Below are 16,748 nucleotides of genomic sequence, written 5' to 3'. Positions count from 1 at the left end.
GGCGGGCGGACGGGGAATGCATTCCTGAGCCGCTATTTAATTGGTTTGGTGCAGGTGCAAAGAGCTTAATGAAAGAAAAAAAAAAAAAAAAAAACCAAGGATTACCATGTGGCGCTGAATTAATCTCTACTCTAACCCAATGCAAAAAAAAAAAAAAAAAAAAGAAGAAGAGGAAAGGCTGATGCTGTAATAAGCAGGCTCCCATCCCAATTACGCGCGGTTTCTGTGCTTTTCCCTCCCGGGGACCGGGCTGTTCCCCGCGCGCGCAGCGCCGGCACAGCTTGGGCAGCGTGCAAGCAGATATATGCGTTTCCCTTCGGAGCCCAGCAGCTTTGCTAAAAATTATCGTTCATTTCCCTGGTGCAAAAACTCCAGCCGGGGCTCCGGCCCGCGAACCTCGGGCCGTCGAGAGCCGGAGCGAAGCGAAACGCTTTAACCGCAGCCGGGAAAGGGCGGCGGAGCATCGCCGGGGCGCGCTGCCTCGCTGTGCCGTGTTCACGGAAAGCCGAGCGCCGGCAGCTATCCGCGGCAGACGCCGCGGCAGGCAGCGTCTTGGCCCTTCCCTCGGGGTACGGCAGATTTGTCCCGTCCCGTCCCCTGCCGCCCGCTCGTTACATCTTACAGCGGGCAGCTCGGGCAGCTCGTCGAGCCCACGGGGGGGAGGAAGAGGAGGAGGAGGAGGAGGAGGAGGAGGACGCACTTGCTCGCTCGCTCGCTCGCTCACGCCACTGTCTCTCCGAGCCAGGCAGCGATCGGCTTGGTACTTTTTACTGCGTTTTCTGTTTCTTGTCTGCGTTTTGCTTTGGGGGGGGGGTGGAGGCAGCGGGGCGGACGGTTCCCCCGGCCGGGGGGCAGGGGAAGCGGCCGGAGGAGGGAGGCTTGCGGCGAGGCTGCTCCTTCATTTCGGCGGAGCGGGGCGGGGGGGGGTGCCTTGTTTCGGTACCTGCGGAGCAGAAAGCGCTTAAAGCCCCACGCGACCCAGCAGCGGGTGGGAACGGTCAAGGGCCTGAGCTCCGACCGGCCCCGAAACCCCGTCGAGCCGGTCGTGCCAGGGGAGCGGGGGGCGGTTCGGTGAAAGCGGGCCGGGGGGGGGAAGGCGGGGGTCCCACCCCACAGCCGCCCCGCCTGTGCTCCTGCTCCCGCCACCCCCTCCGCGCCCCGCGGCCTCCCCAGCGCCCGCCCCAAGGCAGCTACGGGGAAGCGCCCGGGCTGGGGGGTGTTAAAAGGCAGCGTCTGCTGGAGAAGTCCCCGCTGACCGTCCCCCACCTTGCACCCGCCGCCGGTGCTGAACCGCGCTGCAAAGAGCTAAAAATACGGATCGGCGTGAGCGATTGCTGTAGCCACGGCGAGGCGGTGAGCGGAGCCGGGGGAGAGCACGCGGGCCGCCCGGCCAAAAGGGCCCCCGGCGCCTCGCCAGCCCTCCCGCCGCGGGCATCCCCCGGCCTCCCGCTTTCCCCTCGTTTGTGTGTCTGTAATTGCTCGTGTTTAAGCCGTAACACGCTACGGAGCAGTAGCAGCACTTTGCCCTTTCTCGCTTTTCCCCAGGGAATGCCCGAGGAGCAGCGCCGAGCGGCTCCTCGCCAGCCCGCCGCCGAGCGCAGTGCCAACATCTCAGCCTCCGGCTGCCCTGAGCGCTGGGTCGAGCCCACGTTTACGCCGGCCGCCTGGGTCCGGGTCGTCATCACCGTCGTCCTCTTCCTGCTAGCGGCATGCAGCAACGCCGCGGTGCTCTGCAGCCTCCTGAGGAAGAGGAGGAAGTCCCACGTGCGGCCGCTGATCCTCAGCCTGGCGCTGGCGGACCTGCTGGTGACGGTGGCGGTGATGCCGCTGGACGCCGTGTGGAACGTGACGGTCCAGTGGCGCGCCGGCGACCTCTCCTGCAAGCTGCTCAACTTCCTCAAGCTCTTCGCCATGTACGCGGCCGCCCTGGTGCTGGTGGTCATCAGCCTGGACCGCCACGCGGCGGTCCTCCGCCCCTTGGCCTTCGCCAGCGCCCGCCGGCGCAATAAGCACCTGCTCTGCGCCGCCTGGGTCTCAAGCCTCCTGCTGGCTTCACCCCAGGTAGGGTCCAAGGCCATCTCCAACCGGGGACTTCACTGGCACCAACATGGTGCTCAGCAACACGGTGATCGGCTCCATTTTACACCTTGCTTGTAACACTGGCTCGCAAAAACACCATCCGGGCGTTATATAAGTATGGGGGGAAACCAGGAGCAATTATTTCTAAATTCTTATGCATGTGGCTATCTGCTCCTAGAAATGCGTCATTTTGTACTGCTACAAAAAATTGGACTGGACCAAGACAGATCAGACCAATTACTGGCCAAAATAACATGCAGATAGGACAGAAAGTAAAGAGTGAAGGCCACATTTCAGTGCTAGGCGGAGCCCAGACCTGCTGAGTCCTGAAGGAGATTTGCAGGGGACACCATCTTCTGCCTACGCAAGCATACACCCTAACTCACTTCTACCTCCAAAACACTGAGTTTTTTGAGATAGCAAATTGGACTTCCCAGATGGTCAATCCCATCCATCCTGGCCAAACCTGTGAATTAGAGCAGGAGACCCCAGAGCATGTCTCCAGTGCAAGAGCAGAAGGAAAGTGTCCTCAGCAACCCAGCTAGGAACATTTTCAGGATGTAGTGCCCTGTTTCATAGCACCTCTGAGTTGTTACTTGGTTCTCAATTTCAGCTTTTCCTTTTCCACCTGCACACCATCCCGGGAGTGAATTTCACCCAGTGTGTTACTCACGGCAGTTTCCAAGAGCACTGGGAAGAAACCGTCTACAACATGTTCACCTTTACCACCCTCTACATCACCCCGCTGAGCGTCATGATTATTTGCTACATCCGAATCGTATGGGAAATCAGTAAGCAGCTGAAGATCAACAAAGGTGAGTAGGCCAAGGCTTTTTATCACTCAAATTACAGAACGTGGCAAAGGGTGGCAAAGGCCATGGCTTCTCTCTTTTTTTTTTTTTTTTTGCCCACCTGTGCCAGAACCTCCAGGTTCTCCTTGCACCATCCAAGGCCTGAGGAAAGGTCCACAGAAATGGTTTGAAGGCCAAGGATGCAAAAAGTCTGGTGTCTTATTGACTTCATGTCCTTGGCTTGGTAGGGCCAAACCTCAACCTGGCTTTATAAGCAACTGCTCACTTGAAGCAGTTTGTCATGGTCTGTGCCCAAGAATTGCACTAAGTCACTGTAAGAAGAGACAAACCTTGGCACAGAGCAGCCCACCAGCACCCTGCGGTAACCCAGCTGGGGGGCTTGACACGGTCTTCTTGACCCCCATCCTCACTGTCCTCTCTCTGCTTTCTGTGCGCATTGGACCAGACCATAAGATAATCTACCTTCCTTTGGCAGAAAGAGTGACTTTGGCAGTCACAGATATTTTTCTTTTTCCTGGTTTTCTCCTATCTACAGTTACCCTTTTGACTCTCCCCTGACAGGTCTGATAAGAAATAAAAACGACCACATCTCCAAGGCACGCATGAAGACCCTCAAGATGACCATAGTGATTGTTGCTACCTTCATCATCTGCTGGACTCCGTATTACCTCTTGGGCTTGTGGTACTGGTTCCAGCCAGATATGATCCACAGGATGCCGGAGTATATCAACCACAGCTTTTTCCTCTTTGGCTTGCTACACACATGCACCGACCCTGTCATTTATGGACTGTACACCCCGTCCTTCCGCGAGGACATGCAGTTGTGTCTCAGAGGCATTGAAACAGCATTTACCAGGCAGGAGAGACATAGACCTGTCCCAGATTCAGAGAGGAATGTCAAAGGTGATGCTGTAAATGGTGGAGTGGCTTCAGGGGGCTCCAACGGGACGACTGTGCACACGGTGTGCTGAACGGACGTATGTGAAAGGAGTCCAGAGACCCAGCTTCAGGGGCCGCTTCATCCCGCAGCCTCGTTTTGGAGACTTTCCACCTTTGGTCAGTGTGAGTCTCTGGCCAAAAATTATAATAGGGAATGTTTCTGCAACCTCTGCTCAGGGTGAAAAACATTGGTTTTGGAGGTAATTATGGTTGTTCCTCCATATACTGGGAGGTTTGTGACAGCTAGGAAACCAGCCTTTGTCACCTGTATGTGCTGCTCCAGGCCAGGTGTCCCCTAGCACCGCCTCTGGGATCGAGCACCCACCACGCTTCCAGAACCAACCCATGGGAGAAGACATGCTGGTTGCTCAGCCGTATGGAACGAGGACCGTGTTGCATGGGGGGCTCAGCCTGTGAGTGCCCCCTGGGGCCTGTTCCCAAGTGTAAATCTGTGCAGGTGCATAGTGCTCTGAGGAACTGGGCCCCGAGACATCGCAAACGTGGGAACTGCAGGCTTTGATTCCGTTTTCTCTCTCCGTTGTAGGAAAATCGCTCTTGAAATTTCTGCTCTCCTGGCTCCGTGCCTGCCTGGTTCTCTCAAAGCCTTGGGTGAAGCTCCAAGAAGGATTTAATCTTGGGGAGTGACTAATGCAGGGTGCTTGTTTTGTACTTTTTGCAACCTGCACAGTAGAAATAAATCGTTCTTTGGGTTGTCTGTGTACAAGTGTTTCTTGGGTTGCTGTCCTTGGACCCTCGGAGCAGTGTTTGTGTTAGCGGGAGTCTGAACTGTTGGATGACGTCTGGTTTTCCAGCCTGCCAGAGGACAACTGAGGCGGGCAGGTGTTGAACCACGTTATTCAACTGCATCCTTCACTCCACACATGCGAGGTCTTCCTCATCCCACCCTTCTTCTCTCCCTGGCCTCAAAACCAGAGGGGAGGGTTGTTTTCTGCCCCTCTTCTCCCCCGAGGCTGACTCTGCCGAGGGGAGGAGGAGTGCTGGGGAGGTGGAGAGGCTCAGGCGAGAGAAGGGGCAGAGAACAGCCGTGGGGTGGGATTTCTCCTCCCTTTTGGAGACTGCCAGAAGGGAAAAGAGCTCCAGCTGCCTTATTCTGGCACGCAGGGGGTTAGAGAGACAACTCCTTACCTAGCCACTCTCCGGGGCACCCGGATCAACCGAGAGAGGGCATTTGGGATAGCAGGAGAGTGAGAACGGGACCACAGCGCTGGTCTGTCCCCCCCAACTGCCTCTTAAACACGTTCGCTTGGCGCTAACCCTCAACTTGACACCAGCAAGAGCCACGCCACGCCACGCCACGCCACGCCACGCCACGCCACGCCACGCCCCACTTCCACCCAAAGCAAAGTGCCTACAACCATTTTTGCAGGTGAGGGTGATGGGGGGGGGGGGGGGAATTCCCAGCAAATAAGGTGATGGGTGGAGGGGCCAAATCAGTGGTGATGGGTGCCAGGTGGGTGCTGCTGGCTGGGCAGTGAGGGGAAGGGGTGCTACTGGAGGGGAGCTTGGGGCAGGAGCTGGAGCCCTGCCCAGGACTGGGCTGAGGGGAGGAACTGTGCTGCATCTGCTGAGTGGTGAGTACAGCGGATATTTTGCCTTTCTCCAATTCGTGTGTTCTTGGGGGAAAACTGCTTCTGAACGGCCCTGGGTTTTGTGGCCTTTCCCAAGGGTGCTGGTCGAAAAGCTGGCTTTCCTCGATCGTGCGGTCGCCTTCTGAGCGCAGAGAAACGGTTGATGGTTTGTTCATTCTCTGTGCTGATTGTTGTTAAATACAGCATAGCTCTTGAGGCTAAATTTAGTTTTGAGTTTGGTGGATTTTTTTCTTTATTTAGAAGGCAGTGAGATCTTTGGACAACTCAGGAGCTCTTTGACCCCAGCACTTGGCAGGAGGCAGCTTTTTGGGTATTTTTGTAATAACTGCAGCTTTTAATGAGCATCTGGACATCTAATGATGAAAGATTTTGTTTTAAAAACAATTCCTCACTTGCTCTGGATGAGCGTGTAGGGAAGGTGTCTGTGCATGGGCTAACGCCAAGTCAGCCACCCCCCTCTGGGTGCTGGGGGTTCTTGCTCAACCTTGTCTGCCGGAAGGGACGGATCCCTGCGGGTCGGGAAGGACTGAGCCTGGTCTGCTACTGCCTTCACGGCCAAGGGTGTTGCTGTGCGGAGGGGCAAGATCTTGCTGAACTTCAGCCGTGTGAAATCTGGGTGCCTCATCCAAGCCTGCGTCCAGCCTCCCTCTCTGGGCGCAAGGAGAAAGGTGTTTCACAGGAGGAACGCACTGTGTCCTGGGAGCTCAGTCTTTGCTGGGATACCGCTGCAGGCTTGGCCTTTGCGTCCGTGCCTTGTCCTGCTCTCCCTCCCCAGCCGCAGAGAGCAAGTGGGACTTAAACCCAGAGAGGTGGCAAGTGGCGTTTGCAGGTTGGCTGATGCTGGGCTGGAGAAGGGGGTCTCGTGCTTGCTTTTCCCTATGCTAAGCCATTGGTTGTGCTAAACATGCTGCACAAGGAGAAACTTCACTGGAGAGGCAGGGGCCCGCCTGGCTGGTGGGGACTGGTGCGAGCCCCTTAGAAAGCGTCCAAAGTGCGCTGAGATGTGCGATCGTTGCGCTGCTGCTGCGAAACAGCGTGCTGCTGGAACGGGTGCTCCCGGAGCATCGAAGCTTGGGGCTCTCCTGCCCCCGAGGATTTTGCGCAAGTTGTGCATTGAAGGCTGTAGAATTTGTGACTTGGGTGGGATAAAACAACGCAGGGAACTGAGGAGCGTGTCTGACCTGGGGAGAGGGGGATGTGTCCGAGCCATGCTCTGGACCCCCCGAGCTGCCCCTCAGCTCTTTCTGCATTTCCAGTATAATCCCCTAGCTCTTGGCGCTCTTGTTACCTTCCTCCTCTTCGGTGGTGCTCGAAGCTGACGTTTCAGGAAAGCTGGAGCGTGGGTGAGGTGCCCATAGCGACAGCTTTCACGATGGAAGGAAAATGTCACCAAAAAAGTGTGTTGCCGATCAGCGTGCGCTGCCTGCCCAGTGCCAAACGCATGGAGGAGCGGGGAGCAAGCGGGTGGGGAGAGCTGCCCGGGGGAGCCGGGGCAGCTGTTCGGGGGGTTGTGGTGGAGCAGCTCAGCTGATGTGTTTCTGCTAGAGGTGGAACGAAGCCCAGGCCCGGTTTGAATTTTAAGGTTGCGCTGCCTGGATGTGCCTCTTTGGATGTGAAGCCATGCCTGCGCTTCTGATTCCACGTTTCTTAAACCGCTTCGTATTTTAGAGAGCGAAAGATTTCTGCGCTGCATGTTGTGACTGTGAAACCGGGTCCCTTGGTCTTCCTCAGCTGGGAGGTGGCTCTCCTTCATCTGTAGCAGTTCCCTCCTCCTTCAATCTCCAACACCTGCCTTCCACCTCAGGTGGCTTTTAAGACCTTTTCACCTAATCGATTATCTATTTCCCCTTATCATAGGAGAAACCTTCCACTTCCCCGAAATGCTTCCATCTCCCCACCATGAAACACCAGCTATTGCTCTTGCCCTTGGCACATTTGTTGAGTGATCGGATTTGTCCAATTCTTGTGCCCGACTCCTAATATCCACCACAGTAACGTGATGAACGTATTAATAAGTACAGGTAGCTCTTTATCTTAGAGCTTCGTGACCTAATCCCGGGCCGCCCGCTCCAGACGCCCTAATCCTTTGTTCAGAAAGCAGCTCCGAATCGTTTCCCATTAGCATTTTTATAGTACTGCACATGCTCAAAGAGCCACATAAGTGGCTTAAGAGGCTGCTATGAACCTTAGGTTAATTCATAATATTGTTAGTTACTCGGCACAGCCCTCAAATCCATCCAGCTGACTGCTCTCACCGCACTGGGAAACATGCTGAAGTCAACAGGGAGCACTGAAAACAAGCACACCACTAGTATACTGAGTGTTTTGCTGGTCCACTACAGCAGACTCCAAGCACTTTAAATGCATTCATTTTTCCATTATCTTGGAGGACAGTGTTATCCCACCCCACAAACGTGGATCTAAAGCACCGAGGAGCTTGTGCCCACCTTTGCTGCAACACTGGGAGAGGACTAAGAGCCCTCCAAGGAGCTCCCAAGACATACATCAGGACATCAGACGCTGGGTGCCCACCCGCAAACCCCTCATTCTCGTGGGTCTAGTCAAAACCTGACAGTGGCTCTTTCTGCTGGCTCTTCCTTCAGTATCTCGTGATTCAGCTGCAGTGCTGGGCTGCACAATTCCTGCCTTGAGCACACCTAGAATAATTTTTTCTCTGAGGAAATAGCCTACAGCGGCTAATACAGATCTACATGGAATTAGCTCCCTGCATGGATGTTGTTATTCCATGCTCTGAGTTAAACTAAAAAGTTTGAAGCTGAATAAAACCCCACACAGATGTCAGGAGTTAGCACGGGATGGCCACCATGCATTAATTCCTTTGCTTATTCTACAGGAACTTTCCCATGCAAAGAAACCCTAAGTAACAGGGCCTCAAAAACCTGCTGCACTTCTCCCCATCTGTTCCTTTTGTCTGTCTTGCTGACTCTCGGGTTTGTGCCTTTCCTTGCAGGGAAACAACTGCCCATTGAATAGTTGCTGCCTAACCTCCCTTATTTCCAAAGGGATCCAAGTATCCCATCTGTTCCAAAAGATGCTTCATTGTAGACACACGCTGAGCCTTTTAACAACGCAGTCCCCTTCAGATAGGATTAAATGCTCGAGGTTTTCTGTCTGGCATGTTAGCCATCCTGAACTGGCATGCACACATAACGTGGCACACCAGTAAAGAGCTCTGAGGACGACCAGAAACGGGCAAAAACGGTCAGGAACTCTATGTAGGCTTCAAATCCCAAGTCTCTGCATGGGAATATCAAGGAGTAAACTACCATAAAGTAGTTAATTTTTTCATGAGATATTTATGTATATTTTAATTTCAAATCAATGCTATAATTAGTGCGCACATTTCTTGGTTTCAGGAAATGCGATGTGCTGTAACAGTGAGCATTATTAATGGACTGTAAAAGGCAACGGGGAATTGGATTATAATGTTCTTGTTTTGCAAGCTGTATGGTGAATAAATAAATTTGTTCTGGCAGCAAAATTAACTGGAATAAACGCTTCTAGCTGCATCCACCAACGAGAGGGGTTGCTGTAAATGAACCAATTCTTAAACTTGAGTAAGAAAACTTGATTACCAGGTCATTATTTCTGGCAATTAGGTAACAGAACAACATCAGAGAAAGATGAGATTTTCTTTGAAGTATTTAATGAGTATGGTTGTAATCATAAACTCATCTGCTGGGAATATGTGACGAGATTTATTTATTTCTTTTTAGGGTTCACTGTGCAATGAAAAGCTGCATTTATCAAGTCTACAACTAAAGGCTAGAGTGCAAGCTTGAACAGTGGCAGGTATCTAGTTTTTCTGCGCCCAGAATCTCTGGGCCATTCATCACGTTTGTCCCATGCCCAAGGGCACTAATCAGGGGATAGTTCTTTGTTCCTTTTTCAGTTTCAGTTAGTTGAAGATTGTTTTGTAACAACAGCAAATACAAAAGACTTGGACAGAAGGGGGAGGATGTTTCCTTCTTTATGCTCTACAATGAACTCACGCATGCCCTGTTCACTTATTTTCAAACAACCTCATGAAATACAGTCAGAATTCCCTACTTCAAGATTAGAAAAGACTATTCTGAGATGTACTGAGGCTTTACACACCAGCGTTAAGTCAAAGCACCTCACAAAGAGTGCAACTGCTGTAATTCCCACCATGAAAAACTGAACTTCTGAAAACTTAATGTGGACAATCTGTCTTACAAATGTGTAGTATTGGGCACAAGCTGTCACATAGAGGTGAAGTCTACACAGAGCTAATTGTACTAAGAATGTTCATGGATACAAAATAAATCCCTGCCAGCTTTGCTGCCATCTTATTCCATTTCTTACAAACTATTTCCTGAAACAGTTTTCTATGTTACTGCTAGCTAGCCTATCTGTTTGTAAAGAGGCAGAAAATGATTCAATATGGGTACAAATGTTGAAGTAGATCCCCAAAAAACAAGCAACACCAACCCTAAAAAGCCTGCCAGCTGTCAGTGTAAATGGAAATCTTCACCCTCCCCCTTGTTGGCACAGAAGATACAAGTGGAAGGCAGTTTAACAGGAAAACCCTTATTTAGTATTGATGCTAAGCTGTTATTCCAGCCTGATATATACAGTAAGAACAAGGCAAGTCATAACTGAGAGCACAAACCATGTGGATTTTATATATATTAAAAAAACAAAAACAAAAAACCTTGACTAAAAAACGTTTAATTTATCCCAGTTTGATTGCTATTTCCTGCTGTTTTTCTCTTTACGCTCAAATATAAAAAGTCCTGACCAAAAACAAAGTCAGTCTTAAAAGTGACCATCCACATTAGTACAGGAGAAACATCACTAACTACAGTTTCTGAAAACAAACTGGTAAGACCTGCTACAGGTAACCTTCTCTGACATACTGCATGCAAATATTACTTCCTCAATTTGACAGAAAATAGTCATGTTAAACTTTCATTCATTTTAAATAATCCCCCCCCCCCAGACTCTTAACAATGGGTTCATGCTAGACTGCACCATCACGACCCTTTTCAGCTGTACTGGGCGTCCTCATAAATCACGGGAACACAGAAATAAAAATAAATGGAAAGATGCCATGAGGATAATTTAGTGGGGAGAGAACAGGAAAGCTCCAGGCATCTTCATTTCCAGAGCTCTTTAACAGATGCAGGACATAGCAGATTTGCTATTATTAAGGCACATGGTGAAAATAACAGTTCATCATTCCAGGCAATTCATCCTTCCTAGTCAAACATTCTGTGCCAGTAGTAGAGGAAGGCTGGAGAATTGCTGGCCCCTATCACCATTAGCAGCAGTAGGTACAGCATCATCATTACAGCAAAACGGTGGGTGGAAAACCAGGAGGATTGACTAGAGGGCCTGAAAAGGGAAGAAAAAGTGCAGGAATTCTGTGAGAGACGTACAAATATCTTGACAAAGAGATCATCTTAGGTTTTATAATTTTAAATCACTGAGTACACTCACGCAATAAAACCAGAAAGTTGTACCATGAGTAGCGCAACGAACAATGCCTCTTTTCCCTATGACTAGTATCTTACAAACTCCAAGTCATTACATCCAACTCCAGTCCTTTCTCCCAATATTCACACCTTTCTCTATGACTGGTTTGGAGTGGTACTGGGGCTTTAACTGGCTGGCCTGTACCCACAGGCTGATTAACTGGGTGAATGCTGCTTCCTTAGAACAAGAAACGGCAGAGTTAAAACTGCCCTTGCAAGGGACACTGATTTGGGGCCTCCCTTATTTCCTGCCATGGACAGAGTATTAGAAGTCTCAGAGACTCTTTCTAAGTTCTTACAGATTTAGTAAAAATTCCAATTTAGCTGAGACTGTGAGTGTTAAATTACCAGGAAGGGGGAAAGGTAACTGCAGAGAAGGCTATAGAGGCAGCATGATCAGGTAAGCCTTATTTCCACAGGAAATAGGCTAAACCAAATTCTGGCAGTAAAGCATCTTTTCCTTGCTTGTTGCCTGCTGTTTTGCACAAATGAGATGTGTTTATCTGGCTGTTATAGTACGATCATCATTCTAACAGCTGAAATCTTACCTCCTATGCTGTTTCTGTGAATATAGTAGTAAGTATTTAACTCGTAAAAGCTGATTGTTTGTGACAACGAAGTATTTCTGTGGTACATCACCCCCTTCACTGTTTTTTACTCTTGCTCTTTTCCTGTCTATTTCTTCTGAATCTGCATGGGAAGAGAAGAGGTCTTTTGGGAACAGAAAAGCAAAAAGAGATGCCCAACTTTGAGCATAAAAAAACAAAACAAAAAACCCACTTACCCACAATAGTGAGAATGGGATAACCAAACATCTAGTCTTGGCATTTCCCAGACTCCCTTATCATCCAAGAATAGACTGAAAAATTTGCTTAAGGCTGTACTACTCCTAGTTATCCATGGTATGGATGGTTTTATGCTTTGGGCCAGGATAAAAAGGTGACAAAGTGCTTGAACAGCTGCTAGTATTAATAAGGAAACAGAAACAACATTGAGTGTTCCAAGTAGGAAGCAGTTAAAGCAGATAAGAAACCTCTGTTCTAATTGTCCATCTTACAGAATTCATTTTTATGTGTTTGTGAGTCTTCTGACTTGCAATCACAAACTATGCGAATAGGCACTATGGAACATGCCCTATCGTACTACTGAAACTAGTAAAAACAAATGAAGTAACCAAAATAATTTCAACCTTTAAATTGACTATCTTATGAAAAGCTTCACAGTCAAGAAGGCTGCTGTACATTTCTGATTGACCCTTCACAAAAGGTGCCAGTTTCTGCTGAAGGGTACACAATCCATGTGCTGCACTGTTTGTATGACAGCACACATGCACAAGGCTGAAACAAGAGACATACTAGCAAAAGATGAGCTGTATGTAGTGATTATTATTATTAGTGCAATAGGCTCACCTTTCTTCTTCACCTGACATTTTACATCTGGGTGGTCAATGATCTCACAAACAGCAACGCAGCTAAGGATAGAGCCCAAAACACTCCGCTGCCAACCAAGCCCGTGAGGGCTGTACAGCAGAGCCAGGCTCAGATCACTGGTTAGATAGGTACCTTCACCAAACAGGGATGTCTGAAATAGAGCAGAAATATAGCCTAAGAATCCGTAGGCTATGCTGTAAGCGGCGTACAAGTCTTCTTTATTTTCAGACTGGCTGTTTTGTTTCTGAAAGTAAACTAAGAAAGGCTTTTCTTACTCTTGTCGGGCTGCATGCACTCACTGCTTTTGTCCTGAGATAATTTCCTTGGGGTGAGGCGACTGCTTTCTCCCACCCTTCAAATTAAGGCGTATTTTGTATGGCCCTTGGTGTGGATGCACTCATGCCTTCCCAAATTTGGAATAATTCTGTCAGTGCTCACTTGAGCAACAAGAAACACCGAAAGCCTCACCTTGTTCAAATGGCACTGCAGGCCGTTGTGCAGGATGGAATGGAAGTTTTCGAGGCGGCTCCCATGGAATGCATAGATGAGGTCCCGTTCTCCCCTGGTTTCAGCAAACTTGGTATTCATTTGCTCACAATACACTATCTCAAACAGGAAGTCCGGAGCAGGAACAGCAGCACCAGACATCCCAGTGAGTTCTCGGATCTTCTCATACTTACAAATAGGAAGGAATATTCATGTTGGTTTAGGGAGTTAGATTACTCCCTGGAAATTCTCCTTACTGTCCCTTAGTCTTGCAAATTTTTATGTATTTTGTTAGTGCCCTCTGCATTACAATTCAACACTCCCACAGTTCAGAAGGAATAAATATACTGTGAGAATTCGGACAGTTTCTTACCATCCTCTACTATAGCCAACAGCTGCTCTGTCAAAGCTAAATCATGGTTCCTCTCTCAAGGGGAGGAAAAAAAAAAATCTTAGAACATGATTAGAAACTAAGTGGTGATGTAAGGAGAGTATCACAATCTTAGCATGCCAATTTGGCTTCTAGTATGATACATCATCGTCTGACCTTGGAAGAGGAAAAAATGTGAAAACGGAAGATATTTTCCTCTTGCTACTTGTTTCCACAACTATTTTGGTCCCTTTTACAGAAGTACATCAGTGGCTCACAATCTGCATTCTCCATTTTTGTGGGCAGTATGCATTTGTTCTCAAACATAAAACAAAGTAAAACAAGCTTGTCCAAAGTCACAAAGGAAGGCTGTAAAAAGCAATGAAATTAATATTGGTCTCCCAAGTAGCAGACTGGCAGCATAAGTACAATTTTATCTGAGGAAGAAGCAGGACCCAGCTTCACAATACCTGAATTGGGCTCCTTGGTCTAGTACAAGTGTGTACATGCCATGTTAATGAGAATAACCAATTACAATTACTGCCAATCATCAACTGCTGAAAATAGTAACTATTTCTTCTAACCAGCTTTCTGAAAAATTCTATATTAAAAAAAATTCTCTGTACAGAGAAAAAACATGCATTCACACAACTTCAAACTCTTAGAATGACCAACCAACTTCTGGCGTTCTCTGAAATGCAAGTTTGCTTTAAAAGGCAAATTCTAATCAAGACTTTCAGAATTTAAAGCTTACCTCCTGCTTTTTACTACTTTGTATCATCAAGATCTTAGATGATAAAATCCAACTAAACAAATCCCAGGTCCTTTTCTCAGTGTTTGGAACAGATTCTAGAAGTTCTTTCAGGCTTGGTAAAGCATTTGTATCTGCAAGCTAGCAAGAAAGAGATTTAGTATGATTTCTTTCTTTTCATTATGATTAAAGAGAGACCTCTAGTGAAAGTAAAGCAGTATTTCATCCTAATAGCTTGTAAACCAAAAAACAGTTTCTGTTCTGGGATGTAAACATTTGCATTGACTTTGTGGGAAAGTCTGTCATGTGTTCTCAAAATAAGTGCCAGAGAAATTATAAAATATTTATATTTATCGTGTCTGTAAGGTATGTAAAGGAATGACCAGACAAGCTCCTGGAAGAAAAAAAAAACCATGCTGCTTTCATTCAGTTGCTTTTAATCACACGCAGGGCAAGCTCCCCCTTCCAGCTCGCCCCATTTCAACAGCAGATTTGGGAGCTCCCAAGTGTTAAGTTTATTAGCTAGGATCCCAAACTTACTTGAAACCTAGATGCCTTAAACAGGTAAGTAATTTGAATGGCCACGCTGAAGTTTCTCCAAGGCACAAGTGAAGCAACCTCACCTGCTCTTCCCCTATAAAATTCCCACCCGTGTTTGGCCTCAACGTGCACATTTGCCTAGTTCGCAAGGTTGGTTTTTGCCCCTCCAAAGGGGAAACAGTTCCTGCTTTGGCTGTAAACCCACGATGCGTGGGGGTTTTTTAAAGCTATTTGGTGATAATATCGTTTTTTAAAAAAATCCTTTTCCCAAGGCTTTGGAGCTAGCTGTGCTTTGGGCCTTCACAAAAAGAAACGAGCGTGTTTCAGCGGCGTTTGGGTCTCCTGCGGGGCTCGGGCACACTCACCAGCGCCTCGAAGTCCTTGCTGCCGCCGCTCGCGTAGCGGCCCGGGAAGGGCCTCAGCGCCGAGTCGCGCTTGTAGCTCTGCAGCGCCGCGGCGAAGAGGCTGCAGCGCAGGTCGGCGGCCAGCGGGTCCCTCGCCGCCGCCTCCCGCAGGCGGGCGGCCGCCTCGGCCGGGCCCGGAGGCGCCATGCCCGCCGGCGGGCTGGGGGCCGCTGCCGGCGGCGGGGCGGCCGCGTCTCCCCTTCCGCCTTGGCGCCGCCCCGCCCCGGGGCGGCCGCGGCCGCCTCAGCCCGCCCCGCCGCGGGCGGCCTCCGCGGGGAAGATGGCGCCTTCCCCTCAGCGGCGCTTGGGGAGCGGCCTGGGGGGGGGAGGGGGGACGGGGACACAGCGGCGCCTCGGCCCGAGGGAGGGAGCGGGCCGGGGGGACACGGCGCCTCGCTGCCCCTCGGTCCCTCCCGATCTGGAGCGGGATGGCGGCCTGCCCGTCCCCTGAGGCGTCCGCAGGGACGGACGCGAGTCGGCGTCCGCCGTCGCGGATGAGCGCCAGTGGCGACCTCCCGCCAACAGGAGCGCGCGTGACTCCTGCTGTCGGCGGGGCGTCCGGCGTTCTCGCTCTCGGGCCCCTCTTGCCCTCGGTACGCGCCGGCGACCGTTCTCGACGCCGGGCGAGCGCCGGCGCGCGTCCTCCTCGCCGGGGAGCGGGAGCCGCCGATCCCTGCGGGTCGGCGTCGGCCCCTCTCGATCTCGCCTGGCGTCTCCGCGTTTCCCGCTGGGATGGGTTTCGCTGTCGAGGCGGCAGCACCCGCCGCGGCGGGTGGCCCTCGAAACGGGGAGGGATTGGTGCCCATCGGCTTCCCCTCGGAGCTATCGGCAGGGATCGATGCCGATCGGCGGGGAATAGGCGCTGCCGGCTGGGGAAGAGCCGCGACCGGCGGCGTAGCGGTTGGTGAAGGTGCGGAGCGCGTTGATCCCAAACCGGTGGCGTGCCTTTGGGGTCTCAGACGCGTGGCGGTGCCCTCACGGCAAGCTCAGCTGGTTTAAGCGACGACAGATGCTGGTGAGATACCAGGTTTGCCGCGTTGGAGTTGACCCGGAGCGCGCTCTGGTTGAATTCGTCTAACGCCGAACTAAAACACGTGTTTTACAAAGCGGCCGCTAACCCAGAAACTGAAGGACCGTGGAAGCTTTCGGAGCCGGTTTGAAGGGCGAGACCCCTTTGCGCCGGACACCAGCCCGCTCTAGACTCAGGCCCGCGAGTGGGCGAGGGGATCTCAGGGTCGGCGTTGGTCACGGGCCACCGTCCTTCTGCCGACGTTACCAGGGTGGCTGTTAGGGTCAGTCTCCTTCCCGGCTTTTGTCTTTTCTCCCTGCGTTAGGGGTTTACTTTTAAAATTGTGGGAGGTAGGAGTGGAATAGTCCCGGAGCCCTATACTTGTAGTTACACCAAAATGATGAAGCCAGCAGCTTTGGAAAAACAGGGTTCTCCTCTGTTGTTAGCAGGACCGGACATGGTCTTCCAGTATGAGCAACGCTGGAAGCCGCAAACCTGCCCGATCTCATCCCATCCTCACAACAGCTCTGACACACATGGTGCTACAGGCAGGCAAGACGCTGGGAGCACTTGCAAGGAGCTGTTCTTTTCTTTTCTTCTTCTTCTTCTTCTTTTTTTTTTTTTTTTTTTTTTGAGAAGTGCCCTTAAAATAAATCTCCATTTTCAATTTTATTTTTCTGGATATAAAAATTATCTTTAGTGGTTTGCTCTGATTCAGTGCAAAAGTGGCTTTGTGGAAGGTTCTGAAAGGGTCGTTGCCAGTGGAAGAGTTTGAGTAATGTAGCTGTACAGCTTTTTA

The 16,748-nt window shown here is 50.4% G+C and overlaps 2 protein-coding genes across 4 annotated transcripts; one reads left to right on the top strand and one right to left on the bottom strand.

Annotated features, from left to right (window-relative positions):
- The first annotated feature begins 1,548 nt into the window (after nucleotides 1-1,548).
- Nucleotides 1,549-4,470, top strand: LOC134144805 (gonadotropin-releasing hormone II receptor-like). The gene is made up of 3 exons (XM_062584002.1): nucleotides 1,549-2,061; nucleotides 2,693-2,894; nucleotides 3,453-4,470. Exons 1-3 carry the CDS (start codon nucleotides 1,549-1,551, stop codon nucleotides 3,860-3,862), a joined length of 1,125 nt encoding a protein of 374 aa, XP_062439986.1. The 3' UTR covers nucleotides 3,863-4,470.
- A 4,942-nt stretch (nucleotides 4,471-9,412) lies between these two features.
- PARP16 (poly(ADP-ribose) polymerase family member 16) lies at nucleotides 9,413-15,137 on the bottom strand. 3 transcript variants are annotated; one of them, XM_062584063.1, is made up of 6 exons: nucleotides 14,902-15,112; nucleotides 14,000-14,137; nucleotides 12,858-13,064; nucleotides 12,369-12,540; nucleotides 11,508-11,670; nucleotides 9,413-10,819 (listed from the first exon to the last, which is right to left on the bottom strand). In XM_062584063.1, exons 1-6 carry the CDS (start codon nucleotides 15,085-15,087, stop codon nucleotides 10,684-10,686), a joined length of 1,002 nt encoding a protein of 333 aa, XP_062440047.1. In that variant the 5' UTR covers nucleotides 15,088-15,112; the 3' UTR covers nucleotides 9,413-10,683. The 3 variants fall into 3 exon arrangements, with proteins under 3 accessions (XP_062440047.1, XP_062440048.1, XP_062440049.1); XM_062584064.1 differs by having other exon boundaries at nucleotides 11,508-11,649; nucleotides 14,902-15,108; XM_062584065.1 differs by lacking the exons at nucleotides 9,413-10,819; nucleotides 11,508-11,670 and adding an exon at nucleotides 11,681-11,918 and having other exon boundaries at nucleotides 14,902-15,137.
- Between the last annotated feature and the right edge of the window lie 1,611 nt (nucleotides 15,138-16,748).

The sequence above is a fragment of the Rhea pennata genome, chromosome 10 (assembly GCF_028389875.1).
Source record: "Rhea pennata isolate bPtePen1 chromosome 10, bPtePen1.pri, whole genome shotgun sequence".
In the NCBI taxonomy this organism is placed as follows: Eukaryota; Metazoa; Chordata; class Aves; order Rheiformes; family Rheidae; genus Rhea; species Rhea pennata.
Note: the sequence above shows the minus strand (reverse complement) of the source record. Positions and strands in the feature narration are given on the sequence as shown.

Excerpts from the sequence above, each read along its gene's own strand:
- LOC134144805 (XM_062584002.1), top strand. The coding sequence starts at position 1,549 with ATGCCCGAGGAGCAGCGCCGAGCGGCTCCTCGCCAGCCCGCCGCCGAG. Across the intron at positions 2,062-2,692 it reads TCCTGCTGGCTTCACCCCAG|CTTTTCCTTTTCCACCTGCA; the intron begins GTAGGGTCCAAG and ends TCTCAATTTCAG. Across the intron at positions 2,895-3,452 it reads GCAGCTGAAGATCAACAAAG|GTCTGATAAGAAATAAAAAC; the intron begins GTGAGTAGGCCA and ends CTCCCCTGACAG.
- PARP16 (XM_062584063.1), bottom strand. The coding sequence starts at position 15,087 with ATGGCGCCTCCGGGCCCGGCCGAGGCGGCCGCCCGCCTGCGGGAGGCG. Across the intron at positions 12,541-12,857 it reads TGCAGTGCCATTTGAACAAG|ACATCCCTGTTTGGTGAAGG; the intron begins GTGAGGCTTTCG and ends GCTCTATTTCAG. Across the intron at positions 11,671-12,368 it reads ATGTCAGGTGAAGAAGAAAG|ACCTCTTCTCTTCCCATGCA; the intron begins GTGAGCCTATTG and ends TGTTCCCAAAAG.